Source organism: Stegostoma tigrinum, chromosome 12 (assembly GCF_030684315.1).
Source record: "Stegostoma tigrinum isolate sSteTig4 chromosome 12, sSteTig4.hap1, whole genome shotgun sequence".
Lineage (NCBI taxonomy): Eukaryota > Metazoa > Chordata > Chondrichthyes > Orectolobiformes > Stegostomatidae > Stegostoma > Stegostoma tigrinum.
In genome coordinates, this window is record NC_081365.1 from 36,953,665 (window position 1) to 36,975,238 (window position 21,574).

Consider the following 21,574-nt stretch of genomic DNA (forward strand, 5'->3'; position numbering starts at 1 on the left):
AAAGCTGACGTTTCGGGCCTAGACCCTTCATCAGAGGGTCTAGGCCCAAAACGTCAGCTTTTGTGCTCCTGAGATGCTGCTTGGCCTGCTGTGTTCATCCAGCCTCACATTTTATTATCTTGTATACAAGCCCAGTCGCTCCAATCTTTCAACATATGATAGTCCTGCAGTTCCGGGAATTGACCTCGTGAACCTATGCTGCATTCCCTCAATAGCAAGAATGTCCTTCCTCAAATTTGGAGACCAAAGCTGCACACAATACTTCAGGTGCGGTCTCACCAGGGCCCTGTACAGCTGCAGAAGGACCTCTTTGCTCCTATAATCAATTTCTCTTGTTATGAAGGCCAGCATGCTATTAGCTTTTTTCACTGCCTGCTGTACCTGCATGCTTGCTTTCATTGACTGATGTACAAGAACACCTAGATCTCGTTGTACTTCCCCTTTACCTAACTTGACTCAATATAGATAGTAATCTGCCTTCCTGTTCTTGTCACCAAAGTGGATAACCACACATTTATCCACATTAAACTGCATCTGCCATTCATCTGTCCACTCACCTAGCCTGTCTAAGTCACCCTGTATTCTCATACCATCCTCCTCGCATTTCACATTGCCACCCAGCTTTGAATCATCAGCAAATTTGCTAATATTACTTTTAATGCCTTCGTCTATACCATTAATGTGTATTGTAAACTGCTGTGGTCCCAGCACCGAACCTTGTAGTACCCCACTGGTCACCGCCTGCCATTCCGAAAGGCACCCGTTTATCACTACTCTTTGCTTCCTGTCAGCCAGCCAATTTTCAATCTAGGTCAGTATTTTGCCCCCAATACCATGTGCCCTAATTTTGCTCACTAATCTCCTATGTGGGACTTTATCAAAGGCTTTCTGAAAGTCCAGGTATACTACATCCACTGATTCTCCCTTGTCCATCTTCATAGATGCATCCTCAAAAAATTCCAGAAGAATAGTCAAGCACAATTTCCCCTTCATAAATCCACGCTGACTCTGACCTATCCTGTTACTGCTATCCAAATGAGTCGTAATTTCATCTTTCACAATTGACTTCAGCATCTTTCCCACCACTGACATCAAGCTAACCGGTCTATAATTTCCTGTTTTCTCTCTCCCCTCACTCTTCTGAACTTTAGTGAAAACAAGCCCAGTCTTCCAAATGCTTCCTCATAAAACAACCTACTCATTTTCTAGAAATCAATCTTGTAAATGTCATCTGAACCATCTCCAGCACATTTACACCCTTCCTTAAATGAGATCAAAACTGTACACTGGAATTGAGATGTGGTTGCGGCAATGTCCTGCAAAATTGAAACTTAATGTCCTTGATTTATGTTCAAATCCTCGCATAATAAAGGTTAGCATCTCGTTATCCTTTCTGTTATGTGCTGTAACTGCGCATTAACCTTTGTAAATTATGCACTGGAAAACCTAGATCCCTCTCCATAGCTCAGGATCTGCAGTCATTTTCAATTTAAGTTAAACTGCATTTTGGAAGTATCAATAAAGGTAAAGTTCTACAGAGGGAGGGTGAGGGAAGGGAACAACAATACAGACAGAACATGGGATGCCCAATCGAGAAAGTGAACCAATGATGGTGAGACCGCCACTCTTGTTTTGTCCATCTCACATCTATGCTGCGTAACTTGCCAGGCTTTCTTCTATCTTTGACATTTAGAGAGTGGCCCTTAGGTGACCACTAATTGATCAGCAAGGGACTGAGTTGGGCCAGAGTTAGGCAGATGGGCTTATTGCAAAATTGCTGACAGGTTCAGAACGGGAGGAAGGGTGGTGGAAAGGCCAGATGTGGAATTTCACGCATGTCCCAGACTCCAAGACTACTAATGAAAGCCTATTAAATTTGATCTCTTCTGAGTATGTTTAATCTAGCAAAAAAAATTGTAAAATTGTCGAAATACTCAATATTAATACAACACTGCCATGGTAAGATGAAAGATTAATCAAAGATTTCTATTCTGTCTCATTGTAAAGAATTATATTTGTCTTAATTTTTAGAGGCATTTTTCATCCCTCTCTCCTTTATAAGAATTGTATCTATACTGTCAGTTGGTCTGGATGTTAGTGTAAAAATGCAGTCGGAGTAAAACCAAGGAAATGGGGGAAATCTAGAGCTCAAATTATAAAATATAGATTTCTATGGGACCTGGAAATGATTTCCTTCAGGATCCATAACTTCACAAATGGCTGGCGATGTACTTTTCATAAGATACGCAGCAGGCGGCAGCTCCATGTTGCTGATAGTAGGGTGTGTTATGACATCATTATTTGCTTCCGATGTGTACAAGGCACAGCCATCCTGATCAACTGAAAGGCATCCAGAACTTGCTGGGAAAATCTTAAATATAAACAGCAGATCAAAGTAAGAACAATAGAGATTATACAATTGATAACCTTTCTGATCCACAAAAACCTGTCAGCAAGGTATGGTGATATATGATTGATTCTAATCTATTTATAGACTGGAAATGCCAGACGGGAAAGGATTAGGATTTCGGAGAGTTCTGAGGAATGGTCACTCATCTCAAAAGATGCTGCCAGACCTGCTGAGCTTTTCCAGCAATTTCTGTTTTTGTTTAGGATTTCATAGGGGGATGGGAAACTGAGGTGTAGGTAAAGTTCTACAGAGGGACACAGGAGGATGAGCGTAGGGAGGACATGGACAGGACCTCACTGTCACAGGAGTGTGCTGGCATACAACAAGCTGGGTTGAACTGTGTCTACTTTAACGCCAGGAGTGTCCGGAATAAGTTAGGTGAGCTTGCAGCTTGGATAGGTACCTGGGACTTTGATGTTGTGGCCATTTCAGAGACATGGATAGAGCAGGGTCAGGAATGGATGTTGCAGGTTCCAGGGTTTAGATCTTTTATTAAGCTCAGGGAAGGTGGTAAAAGAGGGGGAGGTGTGGCTTTTTTAGTCAAGGACAGTATAACGATGGCTGAAAGAACTTTTGAGGAGGACTTGTCTACTGAGCTGGTATGGGCGAATGTCAGAAACAGGAGAGGAGAGGTAACACTGCTGGGAGTTTTTTTTATAGGCCCCCGCAAAGTTCCAGGGATGTGGAGGAGAGGATCGGCAAAACTATTCTGGGCAGGAGTGAGAAGAACAGGGTGGTCATTATGGGAGGATTTAACTCCCCTGACATTGACAGGAAATGCTATAACTGTAGTACGTCAGATGGATCAGTTTTTGTCCATTGTGTGCAGGAGGGTTTCCTGGCTCTGTACGTCGAAGGGCCGACAAGAGGGGAGGCCACAATGGATCTGGTACATGGTAATGAACCAGGTCAGGTGTTTGATTTAGTGGTAGGTGAGCACTTTGGAGAGAGTGACCATAGTTCGGTTATGTTTACTTTAGCAATGGAAAGGGATAGGAACATGCCACTGGACAAGAGTTATAGATGGGGGAAGGACAATTATAATGCGATTAGGCAAGACTTAGGAGGCATAGAATGGGGTAGCAAAATGTAGGGGATGGGGACAATCGAAATGTGGAGCTGGCTTTAGGAACAGATATTGCGTGTCCTTGATAGGTCTGTCCCTGTCAGGCACTGGGGAAGTGATACGGTAAGAGAACCCTGGTTTACTAAAGAAATTGTATCTCTTGTTAAGCGTAAGAGGGAGGCTTATGTGACGATGAGACAAGATGGTTCAGATGAGGCGATGGAGAGTTACAGAAATAGTTAGGAAGGATTTAAAGAGAGGGTTAAGAAGAGCAACGAGGGGACATGAGCAGACATTAGCAGGTAGAATAAAGGAGAACCCTAAAGCTTTCTATAGGTGCGTGAGGAATAAGAGGATGACTGGGATAGGAATAGGACCAGTCAAAGACAGAAGTGGGAGGTTGTGTGTGGACCCTGTGGAGATTGGAGAGGTGCTAAATGACTTTCTCATCTGTTTTCACTGAGGAACAGGAGAATATTGTAGAGGAGAAGACTGAGTTACGGGCTACTAGATTTGAAAGGATTAAGGTTAGTGAGGAGGAGGTGTTATCAATTCTAGGAGGTGTGAAGGTAGATAAGTCCCCTGGGCCAGATGGGATTTTTACGAGGATTGTCTGGGAAGCTAGGGAGGATGTGGCAGAGCCTTTGGCCTTGATCTTTAAGTCCTCATTGTCTATAGGTTTGGTACCAGAGGATTGCAAATGTTGTGCCCTTGTGCAAGAAGGGCAGTAGGGACGTCCCAGTTAATTATAGGCCTGTGAGCCTTACGTTTGTTTTAGGAAAAATTTTGGAAAGAATTATAAGAGGAAAAAGACTCTCACTGTCCACCCTATCTAATCCTCTGATCATCTTGTATGTCTCTATTAAATCCCCTCTTAGCCTCTTTCTCTCCAATGAGAACAGACCCAAGTCCCTCAGCCTTTCTTCATAGGCCCTATGGCTTCATAGGCTTTATAATCATCTAGCAAGCAACAATTTCATTGGAGATAGTCAGCATGGATTCGTCAAGGGCAGGTCGTGTCTCATAAACCTCATTGAGTTTTTTGAGAAGGTGACCAAGCATGTGAATGAGTGAAGGGCAGTTGACGTGGTGGACATGGACTTCAGTAAAGCCTTTGATAAGGTTCCACATGGCAGGCTATTGGAGAAAATACGGAGGCACGGGATTGAGGGAGATTTAACAGTTTGGATTAGAAACTGGCTTTCTGTAAGAAGGCAACGAGTGGTGGTTGATGGAAAATATTCAGCCTGGAGTCCGGTTACTAGTGGTGTGCCTCAAGGATCTGTTTTGGGACCACTGCTGTTTGTCATTTTTCTAAATGACTTGGACGCAGGCATTGGTGGATGGGTTAGTAAGTTTGCAGATGACACTAAAGTCGGTGGAGTGGTGGACAGTGTGGAAGAATGTTGCAGGTTGCAGGGAGACTTGGATAAACTGCAGAATTGGGCTGAAAGGTGGCAAATGGAGTTTAATACGGATAAATGTGAGGAGATTCACTTTGGGAGGAATAATAGGAAGGCAGAATACCGGGTCAATGGAAAGATTGTTGGTAGTGTAGATGTGCAGAGGGATCTTGGTGTCCATGTACATAGATCCCTGAAAGTTGCCACCCAGGTTGATAGTGCTATTAAGAAGGCTTACGGTGTGTTAGGTTTTATTGGTAGAGGGATTGAGTTCCGGAGCCATGATGTCATGATGCAATTGTACAAAACGCTAGTGTGGCCTCACTTGGAATATTGCGTGCAGTTCTGGTCGCTCCATTACAGGAAGGATGTGGAAGCATTGGAAAAGGTGCGGAGGAGATTTACCAGGATGTTGCCTGGTCTGGAGCGCAGGGCCTATGAAGAAAGGCTGAGGGACTTGGGTCTGTTCTCATTGGAGAGAAAGAGGCTAAGAGGGGATTTAATAGAGACATACAAGATGATCAGTGGATTAGATAGGGTGGACAGTGAGAGTCTTTTTCCGAGGATGATGACTTCAGCTTGTACGAGGGGGCATAGCTACAAATTGAGGGATGATAGATTTAAGACAGATGTCAGAGGCAGGTTCTTTACTCAGAGAGTGGTAAGGGTGTGGAACGCCCTGCCTGTTAATGTAGTTAATTCAGCCACATTAGGGGCATTTAAACAGTCCTTGGATAAGCATATGGATAATGATGGGATAGTGTAGGGGGAGGGGCTTAGATTAGTTCACAGGTCGGCGCAACACCGAGGGCCGAAGGGCCTGTTCTGCGCTGTATTGTTCTATGTTCTATTTCCAGGATAGCTTTTTAGTACAGTATCTTTATGGAGCCAACCAGAAAGAAGCTACAGACATTTGATATTGTAACTACTCATCTTACAGACTCATAGAGATGTACAGCACGGAAAGAGACACTTAGATCCAGCTCATCCATGCCAAACAGATATCCTACATAGGTCTAGTCCCATTTGCCAGCATTTGACACATACCCCTGTAAACCCTTCCTATTCATAAACCCATCCAGATGCCTTTATAATGTTATAATTGCACCCGCTTCCACCACTTCCTCTGTCAGCTCATTCCATAAATGCACCAACATGTCCCCTACTTGCCCTCCTGATTTCCCTCTTAAGCTATACTCCCACTACCTTTATTCTCTGCTCGGGATTTACTCGACCTCTGCTGTCTACACCCGACATATGCTTCCTTCTTGTTCTTGACTAAAACATCAGTTTCTCTAGTCATTCAGCATTCCCTGCACCTGCCAGTCTTGCCCTCACCCTAACAGGAACTACTGTTGTTAGATTCTTGTTATCTCACTGTTGAAGGTTTACCATTTTCCAGTTGTCCCTTTCACTGCAAACATCTGTCCCCAATCAAATTTTGAAAGTTCTTGCCTAATACTGTCAAAATTAGCCTTCCTCCAATTTAGAAGTCTAACTTTTAGATCCGGTCTATATTTTTTGATCAGATTTTAAATCCAATAGCATTACAGTCACTGACTCCAAATACTCCTGCTCTGGTACCTCAGTCATCTTCCCTGCTTTATATACCAAGAGTAGGTCAGGTTTTGCATCTTCTCTAGTATGTACATCACATACTGAAACAGGAAATTTTCTTGTACATACTTAAATTCTTCTCCATTCGAACCCTTAACGCTGTGCCAGCTGCAGGCCTTTTTTATTAGTTATTCATTTTTTGGGGTGTGGTTGTTGCTGGCTGGGCCAGCATTTATTGTCTGTCCCTACTTCGATGACGGTGAGCTGCCTTCTTGAACCGTTGCAGTACACCTGCTGTGGGTTGACCCACAATACCATTAGAGAAGGAATTCCAGAAAGTTTTCCCAGCAACAGTGAAGGAACAGCGATATATTTCCAATTCAGGATGATGAATGACATGGAGGGGAACCTGAAGGTGGTGGTGTTCCAATGTATGTGCTGCCCTTGTCTTTCTAGATGGAAGTGTGCATGGGTGTGGAAGGGTTTCAGCCTGAAATGTTGACTTCTCTGCTCCTCAGATGCTGTCCGATCTGCTGTGCTTTTTCAGCTCCACATTTATTGACCCGTGGGTTTGGAAGGTACTGTCTGAAGATCTTTGATGAATTTCTGCAGTGCAGATAGTACGCACTGCTGCTATTGAGCGGCGGTGTTGGAGGGAGTGGGTGCTCATGCCTGTAGTCCCAATCAAGTGGGCTGCTTTGTCCTGAATGGTGCCAAGCTTCTTCAGTGTTGTTGAGGCTGCAGTCATCCAGGCAAGTGGGGAGTTCTTCCATCACACTCTTGACTTGTGCCTGGTGGACAGGTTTTAAGGTGTCAAAAGGTGAGTTATTTGCCACAGTATTCCTCTGACCTGCTCTTGTAGCCACTGTGTTTAGGTGGTGAGTCCAGTTGAGTTTCTGATCAATGATAACTCCCAGGATGTTGATAATGGGGGATTGTGATGGTAATACCATTGAATGTCAAGGGGCAATGGTTAGATTGTCTCTTATTGATCACAGCCTGGCAGTTCTGTGGCATGAATATTATGTGCCACTTGTCAGCTCAAGCCTGGATGTTGTCCAGATCTGGTGGCATTTGGACATGGACTGCTTCAGTGTCTGAGGAATTACAAATGTTTTTCAAAATTGTGCAATCATTGGTAATTATCCCCACTTCTGACCTCATGATGGAGGTAAGGTCACTGATGAAGCAGCTGAAGATGGTCGAGCCTAGGATCCTACCCTGAGGAACTCCTGCAGAGATATCCTGAAGCTGAGATAACTGATCTCCAATGACCACAATCATCTTCCTATGTGTCAGGTATGACTCCAACCAGCGGAGAGTTTGCCCCCAGATACACATGGATTCCAGTTTTGTACAGGCTCCTTGATGCCACATTTGGTTGAATGCAGCCTTGATATCAAGGGCTGTCACTCTCGCCACAACTCTGGAATTCAGCTCTTTTGTCCATGTCTGAACCAAAACTGTAATGAGGTCAGGAGCTGTGTGGCCCTGGTGGAATCCAAACTGGGTGTCACTGAGCAGGTTATTGTTGAGCAGATGCTGCTTGATAGCACTGTTGATGACACCTTCCAACACTTTACTGATGATCGAAAGTAGACTGATGGGCTGGTAATTGGCCAGGTTGGATTTGTCCTTCCTATGTTTGGAAAGTTAAAATCCCCTACCGTAACCATCCTATTATTCCTACAGATAACTGAGATCTCCTTACAAATTTGTTTCTCAATTTCATGCTGACTTTTGGAGGATCTACATTACAATGTCAATGAGGTGATCATCCCTTTCTTATTCCTCAGTTCCACCTAAATAATGTCCCCGAAGGTATTCCCAGGAAGATCCTCCCTACATACAGCTGTATTGTCATCTCTAATCAAAAACACCACTCCTCCTCCTCTTTTGTCCCCCTTTCTATCCTTCCAAAGCTTCTAAACCCAGGAGCACTAAGCTGGCAGTCCTGTCTATCTCTGAGCCATGTCTCTGGAATTGCTATGATATCCCAGTTCCATGTTCCCAACCATGCTCTGCGTTCATCTGCTCTACCTGTTAGGCCCCTTGCATTGAAATAAATGTAGTTTAATTTAACAGTCCTACCTCATTCTCTGCTTTCTTCCTGCCTGTCATGACTTGCTCTTTTTCCCAACTGTACCAGTCTCAGGCTGATCTCTTTCCTCACCATCTCCCTGGGTCCCAGCACCGCCCGCCACCCCCGACTGCCCTGCCCCCATCACCCCCTCAAGACTCAAAAATGCTTATGCACTTAATGAAGCTGCTGGCAGAATCAAAATAAATCAGTACAGGGCTTTACCTCTTCTTTACTAGTGGGTTATGGGTGTACTATACTTTAACCTTTGAGGCAACTTGCTGATCTGATTTGGGGGAAATATAATCAGCCTGATTTTACTGTGAAACCTGAAGGAGGACTACTCTTGTGCCTCTGGGTTTCATGAAAATATAAATAAGTGAAATACATGCTCTTCTAGAAAGAACCTTCAGCGATTCCTTGAAGAACACCTGGCTTGGTTGCCAGCAATTGGGCATACTGCAAATATCATGGACGTTGCACGCTGTGGCTCATTGCTTACAAATTTTGGGGAAAAAAAACTGAAATGATTGGGCAGATAATTAAGAGATGGATAATTAGTTATTGGCAACGACCTGCAAAATCAGCTGTACTCTTCCTGCTCCATGATAAGGAAAGTAAAAACGTTACAGCTTTAAAAGGAAGCCTCCAGTAATTCTTAGCTGCTGCTTTAGCAGCCAAGTGATTAGGATATTGGCTGAAGCATGCCTATCCAAAGGAGTTTTCTAAAGAAGTCTGAAATATGCTTTATGTTGTCAGTTCGCGTTTGCATTTACAAAACAAAAAATCTTATCAATACTTTGGGCTGTACTCTTTCAGTGCAGAATATATGTATGCACAACACGCTCAGATGCCATTTATGACTATATAAAGGGAATACTACCGAAGAAATTTTGAGACTACAGTCTTTTTAGCTTCTCCTTTTGCAAATATATGTTATTGCAGACATACCAAAGAACAGTCTGCATGCATTATGAAAAGATTTTACTCTTAAAAAGCAGCTCCAAAGGTGGGGCTCATAGTGTCAATTATTACATTTTCCTAAAATTTCAAATCTGGGGCCAACGCATCTATTTCAGGAGAAAACAAAGCATATCCATATCATCTGATCTTCTGAGTAAATATGGCATACAGGTAAATCGAATAAATCATTTAATGTCATTGCAACCACTGTGCATAACACAGTTGTCTATCTTATTCATAAATAACAAACTTTTTGTTTTACTCAAGTATAGAATGGAAACAATCTGTGAGACCTAATAACAGAATCTCTCTCTTGGTTAACAGCTGATGTTATTACAAAAAGAACTTAACTCCATTGCCATGTTACCTGGTACATCCCCAGTGGTTTGGCGATGATTGTTGTACCATTTCCAAACATTGCACAACACATGTATTCTTCCCAGTTCATTACCACAGTGGCAAACCCCACACATTCCACCTTTATATATTTAACGTCCCTGGTCAAATTACGGGAGATTCTCTCTGTTAAAAAATAAACCAGATAAAGAGTTTAGTAATACTTAATTTTAATTGTAATTCAGGAAGCACACTTTTTGCTAATTTTCATGATTTAAGCATGGTTAGAAATTTATAGATTTAAAGGAGTGGTATTCATCTTTGTGGGTGCTGTCTTTCAGAGTGGTAAGCCTTCTTCCTGCCCTAAGCTATTTCTCTGCATTAGTGGGGTCATTACTGATGAACAGGGATTGTAGGGGTTGTCAATAATGTTATTAAATGACACTTGCTCAGCAACCACTAACTCACTGATACTCAGTTTAGATTCTGTGTAGGAGGGGGTGGGGGGAGGCTCAGTTCCTCATATAATTACAGCCACGGTCTTAAAATGAACAAGAGAGCTAAATTGGATGTGGGTTGAACTGACCACCTTTAACATTGGGGCAGAATTTTTCAGAGTGCAGCCTCTAGAAACTCAAGCAAAACTGAAGTCAATAGAAATTGAAGAAAACTCTCTGCTGATTGGACGTTGTTGGACGTCATTCATCTCTGTACCAAAACATCAATGCAGGAGTTCCTCAAGGTAGCAGGCTAGGTCTGATTCCAAATGTAGCATGGTATGTGATTTTGACCCAATGACACTGAAGGAACAGTTATATATTTCCAGGTCAGGATGATGAGTGGCTTGATGGGGAGCTTGCAGGTGATGTTTTCCCATATTTTGCTAATCTTGTCCTTCTAGATGATTTTGAAAGATGCTGTCTAAGGAGTCTTGATGAACCTTATAGATGGTAGATAGTGCTGCTACTGACCATCAGTAGTACAGGTAATGAGCTTGTTATGGATGTGGTTTCAATCTTGCAGTCTTATTTGTCCCGGATGGTGTCAAGCTTCTTGTGTTACTGCAGCTATACTCATTCAAGTAGAGAATATTCCCTCACATTCCTGATTGTGCCTTGTGGACCCAAGGTGGACCATCTCTGGGGAGTCAGAAGTTGATTTACTCTTGCGGGATTCTTAGCCTTATGATTTGCTGTTGTGCCCACAATATTTATATAGTTGTTGAGTTCAATTTCTGGCTAATAGAAAATCTCAGAAGAATGAGAATTAGGGATTCAGTGATGATAACACCATTGAATGCCAAGGGATGATGGCTAGATTCTTTCTTTCTGGGGATTGACATTGCTTGGTACTTGTGTGGCACAAATGCTACTTACCACTTGTCAGCCTTAGTCTGGATATTGTCTAAGACTTGGTGCATTTGGACATGGACTGCTTCAATATTCAGGAATCATGAATGGTGCTGAACATAGTGAAAATTCCCTCATGACTTTATAATGGTGAATAGGTCATGGATAAAACAGCTGATGATAGTTGGACCTCAGACACTATCCAGAGAAACACCTGAAAAGATGTTCTGTAGCTGAGATGACTGACCTCCAACAGCCATAACCATCTTCCTTTGTGATGGTATGATTCGAATCAGTGGAGAGATTTTCCCATATCTCTATTGACTGTAGTTTTTTAGACGACCTTCTACCACTTTAGATCAAATGCAACATTGATATTAAGGTAGTCATTCCATCTCATTTCTGGAATTCAGCATTTTTGCCCATTGAACCAAAGCTGTAACGAGGTCAGGAGCTAGTGATCCTGGCAGAACTCAACTCAAGTGAGCAGGTAATTGCTCAGATATGGTTTATCTTGTTTTTTGTGTACATAACATTGGGCAAATTTTCAAACTGTTCCATGTGCTTAAATTTAATGTGACAATAAACCAATAAATATAGAAATGGAGTGGAATATCAAATGGTACAGTGGTTCCTTCACTGTGTAAGGAGTCTGGAAATATTGTTGAGGTGGCTTCACAGCAGGAAGTCTAAGCTCTGAACCATGTAAGGCATTTTATTAATCAGCTGGCATTAATTTGCAGGGATCAGTTCCACAAAAGCTAAAGATAGGCCATTGCAACCATCTTGAAGAATAATGTCTCAGATAATGTAACTGTTGCTGCAATGGCAGCAATTGCCTTCTTACTCAAACTGCCTAAATGGTGCTGATATTTCTCCTGTTGCTTGTCCATCAATAGTAGCCACTCTGCAAAGTTGCTGGTAGACCTACCCATTGTCCACACTGAATACAACTCAATCACGATCCTTAATTGGGAGGGCTGCCCAAGGAAACTTGTTAATTGTTTACCTCTGGGACATTTGCATCTAGTATCCCTCCTCAAACATTTCTCAATTTCTCACCCAAAACTGAGGATAACTTGGATTGCAGCCTATCCAGGATGAGTGTGCATGCACTCTTTGTCTGATAGTATACCAAAGTTGCCAAATTCAAAAACCTAAAAGTTCACAACCAATTTTATCTAAACTGATAGGCAAAATTCTGCATGATTTTCTTGATCATCTGTGAATAAAGTTATCAGGCTGCTCAAAACAACCTGCCTAGAATGCCGCGTACCATGTTCAGACATTTTCAGATCTTTATGGATGATGCCAATACATTGAATGTATTCAAGATGCAACTAGATATAACACTTGGGGTGAATGGTATCAGAACGTTATGGGGAAAAAGCAGGATTAGGCTATTGAGTTGAACAATCAGCTATGGTTGTGAAGAATGGCGGAGTAGGCCTGAAGGGCCGAATGGCCTCCTCCTGTTCTTATCTTCTATGTTTCTATGAGACTAGATGGAAGGACTGCCGTTCACAGGCTTCTGAATAAGCATTGGAAAGCAGATATCTGAAAAGAAAGCTGAACAATGTCAGCTTTCCATTCCTCAGGTGAATATTCATTGGTGCACCATATTATATTTTGCCTGTCTAACAGCTATAATAATTCATCAAGCTAGACAAACGCAAGTTTGGATGACATAATTCCTGCCATATAGTTTTCAAACACCTGAGTAATTGAAGTGGAAACAGTAGCATATAGTTGAATGGCATATTTATTTGAATAAGAGTAGCATGGTAACAGATTAATGTTCGGTAAAATTGCACAAGGAACTTTCGCAGAATTTCAGCAATGATAAAATCGGACATGTTTTTTCTTACCAGTTTCATCTTGCAATGCATAATCTGTTTTTGGGATATCTTCAAAAAAGGTTGTAATCCTGGTTCCGTCAGCATGTTCCACTATAGTGCTGTCACTCCTAAAGACAGTTACTACTTTGTCTTGTCTTGTAATCATCATCTACATTGCAACAACATCATGTTGGTTGGTTTGTGAAATGCATTTGGATGCCTTTTTACCATTTTCTCAGATTAGACATAACATTTAATACTTATTCTGCTGATGCTTTAGAGCCAGCAAGATATTAAGTATGCTGAATGCATCCATGCTTCTGGCTGTCTGGTAGACTGGCTAGTATGTTCATCAGCGTTCTCCTGTATGTCATCGCTGAGCTCCTCAAATTAATCTCCCTCAGCAGAATTAATCTGTGATCTTGACTTCAAGTGAACTATCTCTTAACCACTCATGTCCAATAACTTGAAATGTGCAAATCACAGATCTAAATTAGCTTCCAAGGCACCTGTAAAGGCTGAAATTATGGTTGTGAGCATCAGATCAAGGCTTCTGTATCATTGCTGTGCTATTATTGATCCCTACGTCTCTAGGGGTTCTCCCGTGACTGACGCATGACAAGATGATTATTTTTATACATTTTGTATTTTAATACTTTGAGTATGTTACAAATTCCTTGCATTTTGTATGATTCCCTGGTAGATGCACAGTAAAGTTTAGTGTGTAAGGAAAGATTGCGTGCATGACTTAAATAAATTGGAATAACATTGTAATCGGGATTGATGGTGTGAACTAATAGTGTGAATGTGAGAAAAAAAATGAGGGGACACATGTCCAAAGTATGTGATGAGTTGTGATTGAAGAGCTTGCTCTGAAAGGGTTAGATCAATGGACCTTGGTGGCAGTGAAAATGGACCTTGGTGGCGGTGGGGGAATTACTATATATAAATGAAGGATTGCAATACACAGTGATTGGCTACTATGCCATAGCTGAATTCCTGGAGACAAGTGGTTACAGCAAGAGATGGTCATGTGGTTGTTAGTGTTGGAGGCAGAGTATCTAGACATTAGGCATGGCCTAGTACGTGGGAGTGCTGCTGGTTGAGAGGCTGGTGGTGTGGTGGCTAGGAATGCTGATGTGAAAATGTGGTCATTGGCCTTGCTCATCCAAGCGAGGTCAACCAGACTTTATATGGCACTGTTGACAGTCCTTAAGATCAGAGGACATATTTTGATTGCCCTGGCCACCTCTTCCCCTCCCATCTGAGAACATTCCTCAAAGACCTTTTGGTCCTAAACAAACCATGGGATATCTGTTCTTCTGCACCTTCACCATTAAGGCTTCCAGGATACTATCCATAACCCTAAAGATGTTTCTATGACCTAGCATTTCATTTTTCTTTTTTTATATAATTGCATCAATAATATTCAGCAGACATCCATTGTCATTTCGTACATCCTCTCTTAAAGAGGGACAGAATTTATGAACAGAAGGATGGCACCATAAGCTATGATTAAAACTTGGCTAGAATTTTTGCTAGCCCAGAATCAATGAACAGCTACTTGGAACTACTTGGCCCAACACTCCTGTTTGGTAAGTGGGTGGTTGCACCAAACTTGTGTGCAACATTTAAGAAACATCTGGATGAGTACTTAAAGTCAAGAATTTTAGGCTATGGGGCATGTGCAAGTAAATAGGTTTAGTTGAGATTGGTGTTTGTTTGTTGGTTGGCTTGCACATGTTGGGCTGACAGGCCTGTTTCCTCTCCTGTATGACTCTCTATGTTCATACTCACCAGAACCAGCCTGAGCAGAGGGCAAGTTGTGAACCTCATGCTTAAAAAAATGAGATAAACCAAGATTTAGAACCTAATTTAGAATTTACTCCTGAAAACATCAAGAACACCAGCTCTAACAACAGAATAACACAGTTATAGTCATAAAGTCATACAACATGGAAACAGACCCTTCAGTCCAACTCATCCTTGCCGACTATGTTTCCCAAACTAAACTTAACCCACTTGCCTACATTTGGCCCATATCCTTCTAAACCTTTCTTATTCATGTTCCTATCCAAATGCCTTTTAAATGTTGTAACTGTACCTGTATCTACCACTTTGTCTTAGCAAGTTTTGAGAAGATTTGTAGCTCAGGTTGAGGTTCTGGATGTGAGTTGCTCGCTGAGCAAGGACACCACTTTGATTGGGACAACACATCCATCCTAGGACAAGCCAAACAGAGACATGCACGAGAATTCCTAGAAGCATGGCATTCCAACCGGAACTCCATCAACAAACACATTGACTTGGAACCAATCTACCATCCCCTGAGAAAAAGAACAGGAAATTACATCACCAATGCAGGAAATGACATCGCCAACCCAAGGAAACCTAACCAGATAAATAGAAAGCGGGACATAACACCAGCGCTTCGTCGGAGGCTCACTGATGATGTTACCTAGAATAGTGACGAAACGTCTGAAAACTAACCTTCCAGCTCAGCGAGCAAATTCACATCCAGAACCACTTTGTCTGGCAGTTCATTCCACACACTAATCAAGTCCCTTTTAAATCTTTCTCCTCTCACCTTAAAAATATGTCAACTGGCTTTGAATTCTGCTGCCCTAGGGAAAAGACCTTTGTTATTCACCTTACCTATGTTCTTCATGACGTTTTAAACTTCTTCAAGGTCACTCCTCAATCTCTCACACTCCAGCCTCTCCTTGTGACTCAAACCTTTTAGTCCTTGTAACATCCTAGCAAATATTTTCTGAACCCTCTCTGATTTAATATCCTTCCAAAGTAGGGTGACTAGAACTGTACACAGTACTTCAAATGACTACTAACATTCTGTATAACCCTAATATGACGTCCCAATTCCTATACTCAAAGTTTGTACAATGGAGGCAAGCATGTTAAACGCCTTCTTAACCTGTATAAGTGACTAATAACACAGTGAAAGCTTGTTCTGTTAAATGAGATCCAGCAACATGCAGAGAAACTACTACAATAGTCTAGTCAGAGATAATGGGAACTGCAGATGCTGGAGAATCCAAGATATCAAAGTGTGGAGCTGGATGGACACAGCAGGCCCAGCAGCATCTCAGGAGTACAAAAGCTGACCTTTTGGGCCTAGACATTTCTGATGAAGGGTCTTGGCCCGAAACGTCAGTTTTTCTGCTCCTAAGATGTTACTTGGCCTGCTGTGTTCACCCAGCTCTACACTTTGTTGTCTCACAATGGTCTAGTCAGTCTATTTGTGTATCTCAATACGTATATTTTAAAAATTGAAAAAGCATAGAAGGAAGTGTAAACAAGTAGAAAAGGGAGAATGGGAAAGTAGGGGTTCTCAGGTTTGGAAACAAAAACCAAAATATTCCAAATCTGTATATATGAACACAAAAGAGTAAAAGATGTAAATGTTATTGTACTTACCTCTCCAGTTCCTGGGTCTGTGGCTTTGTAGACAAAGATGGATCTTGTATCCAACATTTCTGTACCTTTTGTTCCTATTATTAAACCTTCTGGTGTTGTAGTTATCCAAGTACCAGCTACAATGTTTGTTGGCTGCATTTGAATCACAGAAGGTTCACTGATATTTGAAGTGGAATTTCCTCTATGGCCATGCTTTCCTTAAGGAAACAAATAAATGATGTTAGAGCAGAAAGATATGTTCATAAATAATATTCTCTGGCTTTTGGAGATAAGCTTATTTGAATATATTTCTAGTGTTCCGAATACATTACTCATCACATTGCTGGAGGACTTGTGGAGGGATATGAAACTTGCTACTAAAAGTGAATGGAGAGCTGATGACTGTTTGTTAAACACTGAAATACATTCTGGTAGAGATGAGATCACTGGTGATGAAAAATAGGAATAAAGCAAGAGGAGAAGAAACAATTTTTTTGTTCAAGGAGGCTGTTCCAAATTACAGTCAGGCACATTATGGAAAGAGTCCTCAATCTGAAATAATTTTTCTAGCCGTAATACATATCCTGGCTGTACACAGCATTTCCAGAGCTCTTCATTTGTCTGCTTGCATTGTGCTGTTATTTTTTCATGGGATGTGGGCATTGATAGCAAGGCTAAGTTATGCGCCTGCTATCTTTCTTCTTCTAGATCCTGCTGGTGACTTGTTTGAAGGTGCTGGTAACAGAATGTCAGGAAGTTACTGCAATGCCTCTTGTAGATAGCACATCTTGCTGCCACTCTGTAGCAGTGGAGCATGGGGCACTAATTAAGCAGGTTTTGTTCTGGATAATGTTTCTTAGGGGCTGTTGGAGTTACAATTTGTCCAGTAAAATGCAGAGTATTCCATCTCACTGGTCAATGATGGGAGTCTGGAGAGAGGCACTCACTGCAGAATTCCCAGCCTCTGACCTGCTCATGTCACTTCAGTATTTTATGTGCCTCATCCTGTTGTGTTTCTGATCAATAATGACACCAGAATGTCAATGGTGGGCAGGAGCTCACCAATAGCATTGCCATTGAATTTGAAAAGAGATGGAGAGATTCACATCTACTGGTGGAAATCATTGCCTGGCACTTGCATGAGGCAAATGCTACTTGTCACTTCTCAGCATTTTCTAAGAGTCCAAGCCTTACTGCATATAGGTATAAATAGCTTCACTGTCTTATGAGCATATCAAACTAGGATCTCAGCAAGTGCCAAGGGAAGTTCCCTACTTCTGACCTTATAATGAGGGTAAGTCAGTGACAAAGCGTCTATTGAGAGTTGGACCTACACACTGTTACAAAGATCTCCTGTTGCAAAGTCCTAGAATTGAGATGATTGGTCTCCAACAATCATAACTATCTCCCTTTGTGCTAGGTCTGATTAAAGAATGAATGAATTGAGTTGATCGAAGGCTGGCTTTGGATTGCTAGGATTGTTATAAGTTGTTTGAGCTGGATCGATCATGTGGCATTTCTCGGCTGGCTTTCTGTGCACTCCATGTCCCATTGCAGGAATTATATTAGAAGGCCCTCAAGCTATTGGAGCCTTTGTCTCAGATTACATATGTGGAAAGATTCAAGAACTCGCCAAGTTTAAGGGCATTTAAATGGTCAATTGATAAACATATGGATAATAATGGAATAGTGTAGGTTAGATGGGCTTCAGTTTGGCTTCACAGTTCGGTGCAACATTGAGGATCAAAGGGCCTGTACTGCACTGTAGTGTTCTATGTTCTAACTCTTGATGACAAATAATTTTGAAAGTTTAGTCAAAATGAAAAAGGAAACATATATAAGGTTTAGAAAAGTGAATTCAGACGAGGCCTATGAGGAATATAAAGACAGCAGAAAGGAACTTAAACAAGGAATTAAGAGAGCTAAAAGACGCCATGAAATATTATTGGCAAGTAGGATTAAGGAGAAATAGAAACCAAAAGAACTGCAGTTTTGTAAATTAGGAAAAGAAAGTAAGTTGCTGGAAAATCTCAGCAGGTCTGGCAGCATCTGAGAAGAAAAAGTCAGAGTTAATGTTTCAGGTCCGGTGAACCTTCCGCAGAGCTGAAGGTGGCTGGGAAAGTCAATTTACATGCGGAAGTAGGAAGGGGAATGGGGTAGGGAGTAAATGATAGAATATAGCCGAAAGAGAAGTTGGATAGACAAAGAATTGATAGCAATCAGGCTGGGAGGGTGAATAGTTGTTAATGGGGACTATTCGTTACTGACAACAGGGGGTGTATAACGGCAATCTGTGTGATAATGAGGTCTGGTGTGTGGGGTAGGGGACTGGGACATGGGAGAGTTTAGGCCCGAAAGTTATTGAACTCGATATTGAGTCCGGAGGGCTGCAGAGTGCCCAAGCAGAAAATGAAGCGTTGTTCTTCCAGCTTACTTTGAGTTTCGCTGGACTACTGCAGCAAGCCAGACAGAGATGTTGGCCAGGGAACAGAGTGGTGCATTAAAGTGGCAGGCAACAGATAGCTCAGGGATAGTGGGAACTGCAGACGCTGGAGAATCCAAGATAACAAAGTGTGAAGCTGGATGAACACAGCAGGCCAAGCAGCATTTCAGGAGCACAAAAGCTGACGTTTCAGGCCTAGACCCTTCATCAGAGAGGGGGATGGGGTGAGGGTTCTGGAATAAATAGGGAGAGAGGGGGAGACAGACCGAAGATGGAGAGAAAAGAAGATAGGTGGAGAGGAGAGCATAGGTGGGGAGGTAGGGAGGGGATATGTCAGTCCAGGGAAGACAGACAGGTCAAGGAGGTGGGATGAGGTTGGTAGGTAGGAAATGGAGGTGCGGCTTGGGGTGGGAGGAAGGGATGGGTGAGAGGAAGAACAGGTTAGGGAGGCAGAGACAGGCTGGGCTGGTTTTGTTATGCAGTGGGGGGAGGGGACGAACTGGGCTGGTTTTGGGAAGTGGTGGGGGAAGGGGAGATTTTGGAGCTGGTGAAGTCCACATTGATACCATTGGGCTGCAGGGTTCCCAAGCGGAATATGAGTTGCTGTTCCTGGAACCTTCGGGTGGCATCATTGTGGCACTGCAGGAGGTTCAGGGTCTTTTTTTGTGAGCAGAACGTAGATGTTCTGCAAAGTGGTCACCCAGTCTATGCTTCATTTCCCCAATGTCGAGGAGACCACATTGTGAGCAGCGGATGCAGTAGACTAGATTCTAGGATGTGCAGGTGAGTGTTGCTTCACCTGCAAGGTATATTTGGGCCCTTGGATACTGGGGAGGGAAGTGGCAGATGTTGTACTTTCGCTGGTTATAGGGGAAGGTTGCATGGGGCTGTGGGGAGGTAAAGGAAGTGTAGACCAGGGTCTCCTGCAGGGAACGGTCCCTGCAGAAGACAGACAAAAGAGGGGAGGGGAATGTGTGTCTGGTAGTGGCATCTCACTGAAGGTGGCAGAAATGACGTCTGATGATCTTCTGGATGGGGTGCTGGTGGGATGGCAGGTAAGAACAAGGGGAACCCTATTGCTGTTGCTGGAGGGAAGTGTCAGGACAGAAGTGCAGAGGATGGGTCAGAGCCGATTGAGGGCCCTGTCGACAATGGTGCTGGGGAATCCTCGGTTGAGGAAGAAGGTGGACATTTTGGAGGTTCCCTTGTCGAAGGTGGCCTCATCTGAACATATTTGATGGAGATGGAGGAACGGAGAGAATGGGGTGAAGTCTTTACAGGAAGCAGGGTGTGAGGATGTATAGTCCAGGTAGCTGTGGGAGTCAGTGGGTTTATAGTGGATATTAGTGGCCAGTCTATCCCCAGAAATGGAAACAGAAATGTTGAGGAAGGGAAGGCAGGAGTCAGAGATATACCAGATGAAAGTGAGGGCAGGATGGAAATTGGAGGCAAAATAAATTAACTTTTCCAATTCTGGATGAGAGAGGGAAGCAGCACCAATGATATCATCGATGTATTGGAGAAAGCGTGTGGGTTGGGGCCGGCATAGGACTGGAACAAGGAATGTTCCACTTACCCCAAGAAGAGACAGGCATAACTAGGGCCCATGCAAATACCCAGGGCCACTCCTCTTACCTGAAGAAAATGAGAGGAGTTAAAAGAGAAATTGTTGAGGGTGAGGATGAGCTTTGCAAAGCGGAGGAGGGTGTGGTGGGTGGGAATGGTTCAGATCTTTGGTCCAGGAAGAAGCTGAGAGCCCTTAGACCCTGCCGGTGGGGAATGGATGTGTAAAGGGATTGCACATCCAAGGTAAAGAGGAGACAGCTGGAACCTGCAAAATGGAAGTTTGAAACCAGCGTAAGGCGTCACAGAGATCATGGATGGACATGGGCAAGGATTGGACTGGGAGGAGAAGATTGGGTCAAGGAACGAAGATATGTGTTCTGTGGGGCAGGAGCAGGCTGAAGCAATGGGTCTGCCCGAACAGTCGTGTTTGTGGATTTTGAGGAGGAGGTAGAAGCGAGCTGTGCGGTGTTGGGGGTCTATTAGCTCAGAGGCAGAGGGTGGGGAGATCACCGGATGAAATGAGATCAGTTACCGTAGTAGCTACAATGGCCTGATGTGTCATGCTGGGGTTATGGTCCAGGGGAAGATATATGGAGGTATCTGGGAGCTGGCGCTCAGCCTCTGCAATATGGAGCTCAGTACACCAGACTAGAACAGCACCACCCTTATCAGCAAGCTTAATAACAAAGTCAGAGTTAGATCTGAGTGCACGGAGTGCAGTCAGTTTGGAGGGGAGATAGGTTGGATTTGGTGAGGGTATTCACCATCCCTCCTAATCTTCTGCTCTCCAGTGCTGAATGTTCTGTAATCAGCAAAGGTCTCAGCTTTATTCCTCTGTGTCCCCACCTTAATGAAGTTTGGGCAGGACACGACGCTGAACTCTTCTTCCACTTGGGGAAATCAAGCATAGACTGGGTGACCACTTTGCAGAACACTCTGCTTGCAAAAAAGACCCTGTTACCCTGTTCCCTGGCCAACATCTCTGTCTCTGGCTTGCTGCAGTGTTACAGCGAAACTCAGCACAAGCTTGAAGAACAACACCTCATTTTCCGCTAGGGGATTCTGCAGCCCTCCGGACTCAATGCTGAATTCAATAACTTTAGGGCCTAAACTCTCCCATGTCCCAGCCCCCTACTTCACACACAAAGC

At 43.0% G+C, this 21,574-nt stretch overlaps 1 protein-coding gene across 4 annotated transcripts in view; it reads right to left on the reverse strand.

Annotated features, from left to right (window-relative positions):
* spag17 (sperm associated antigen 17) overlaps positions 1-21,574 on the reverse strand; it is a 239,250-nt gene that overhangs the window by 86,115 nt on the left and 131,561 nt on the right. For all 4 annotated transcript variants that reach the window (XM_048541477.2, XM_048541476.2, XM_048541475.2 and 1 more), the window contains 4 exons: positions 16,438-16,634; positions 13,033-13,171; positions 9,847-10,001; positions 2,180-2,371 (listed from right to left, as the gene is read on the reverse strand). In XM_048541477.2, the coding sequence (XP_048397434.2) occupies positions 2,180-2,371; positions 9,847-10,001; positions 13,033-13,171; positions 16,438-16,634 (683 nt within the window). The remainder of the gene's footprint in view (positions 1-2,179; positions 2,372-9,846; positions 10,002-13,032; positions 13,172-16,437; positions 16,635-21,574) is intronic.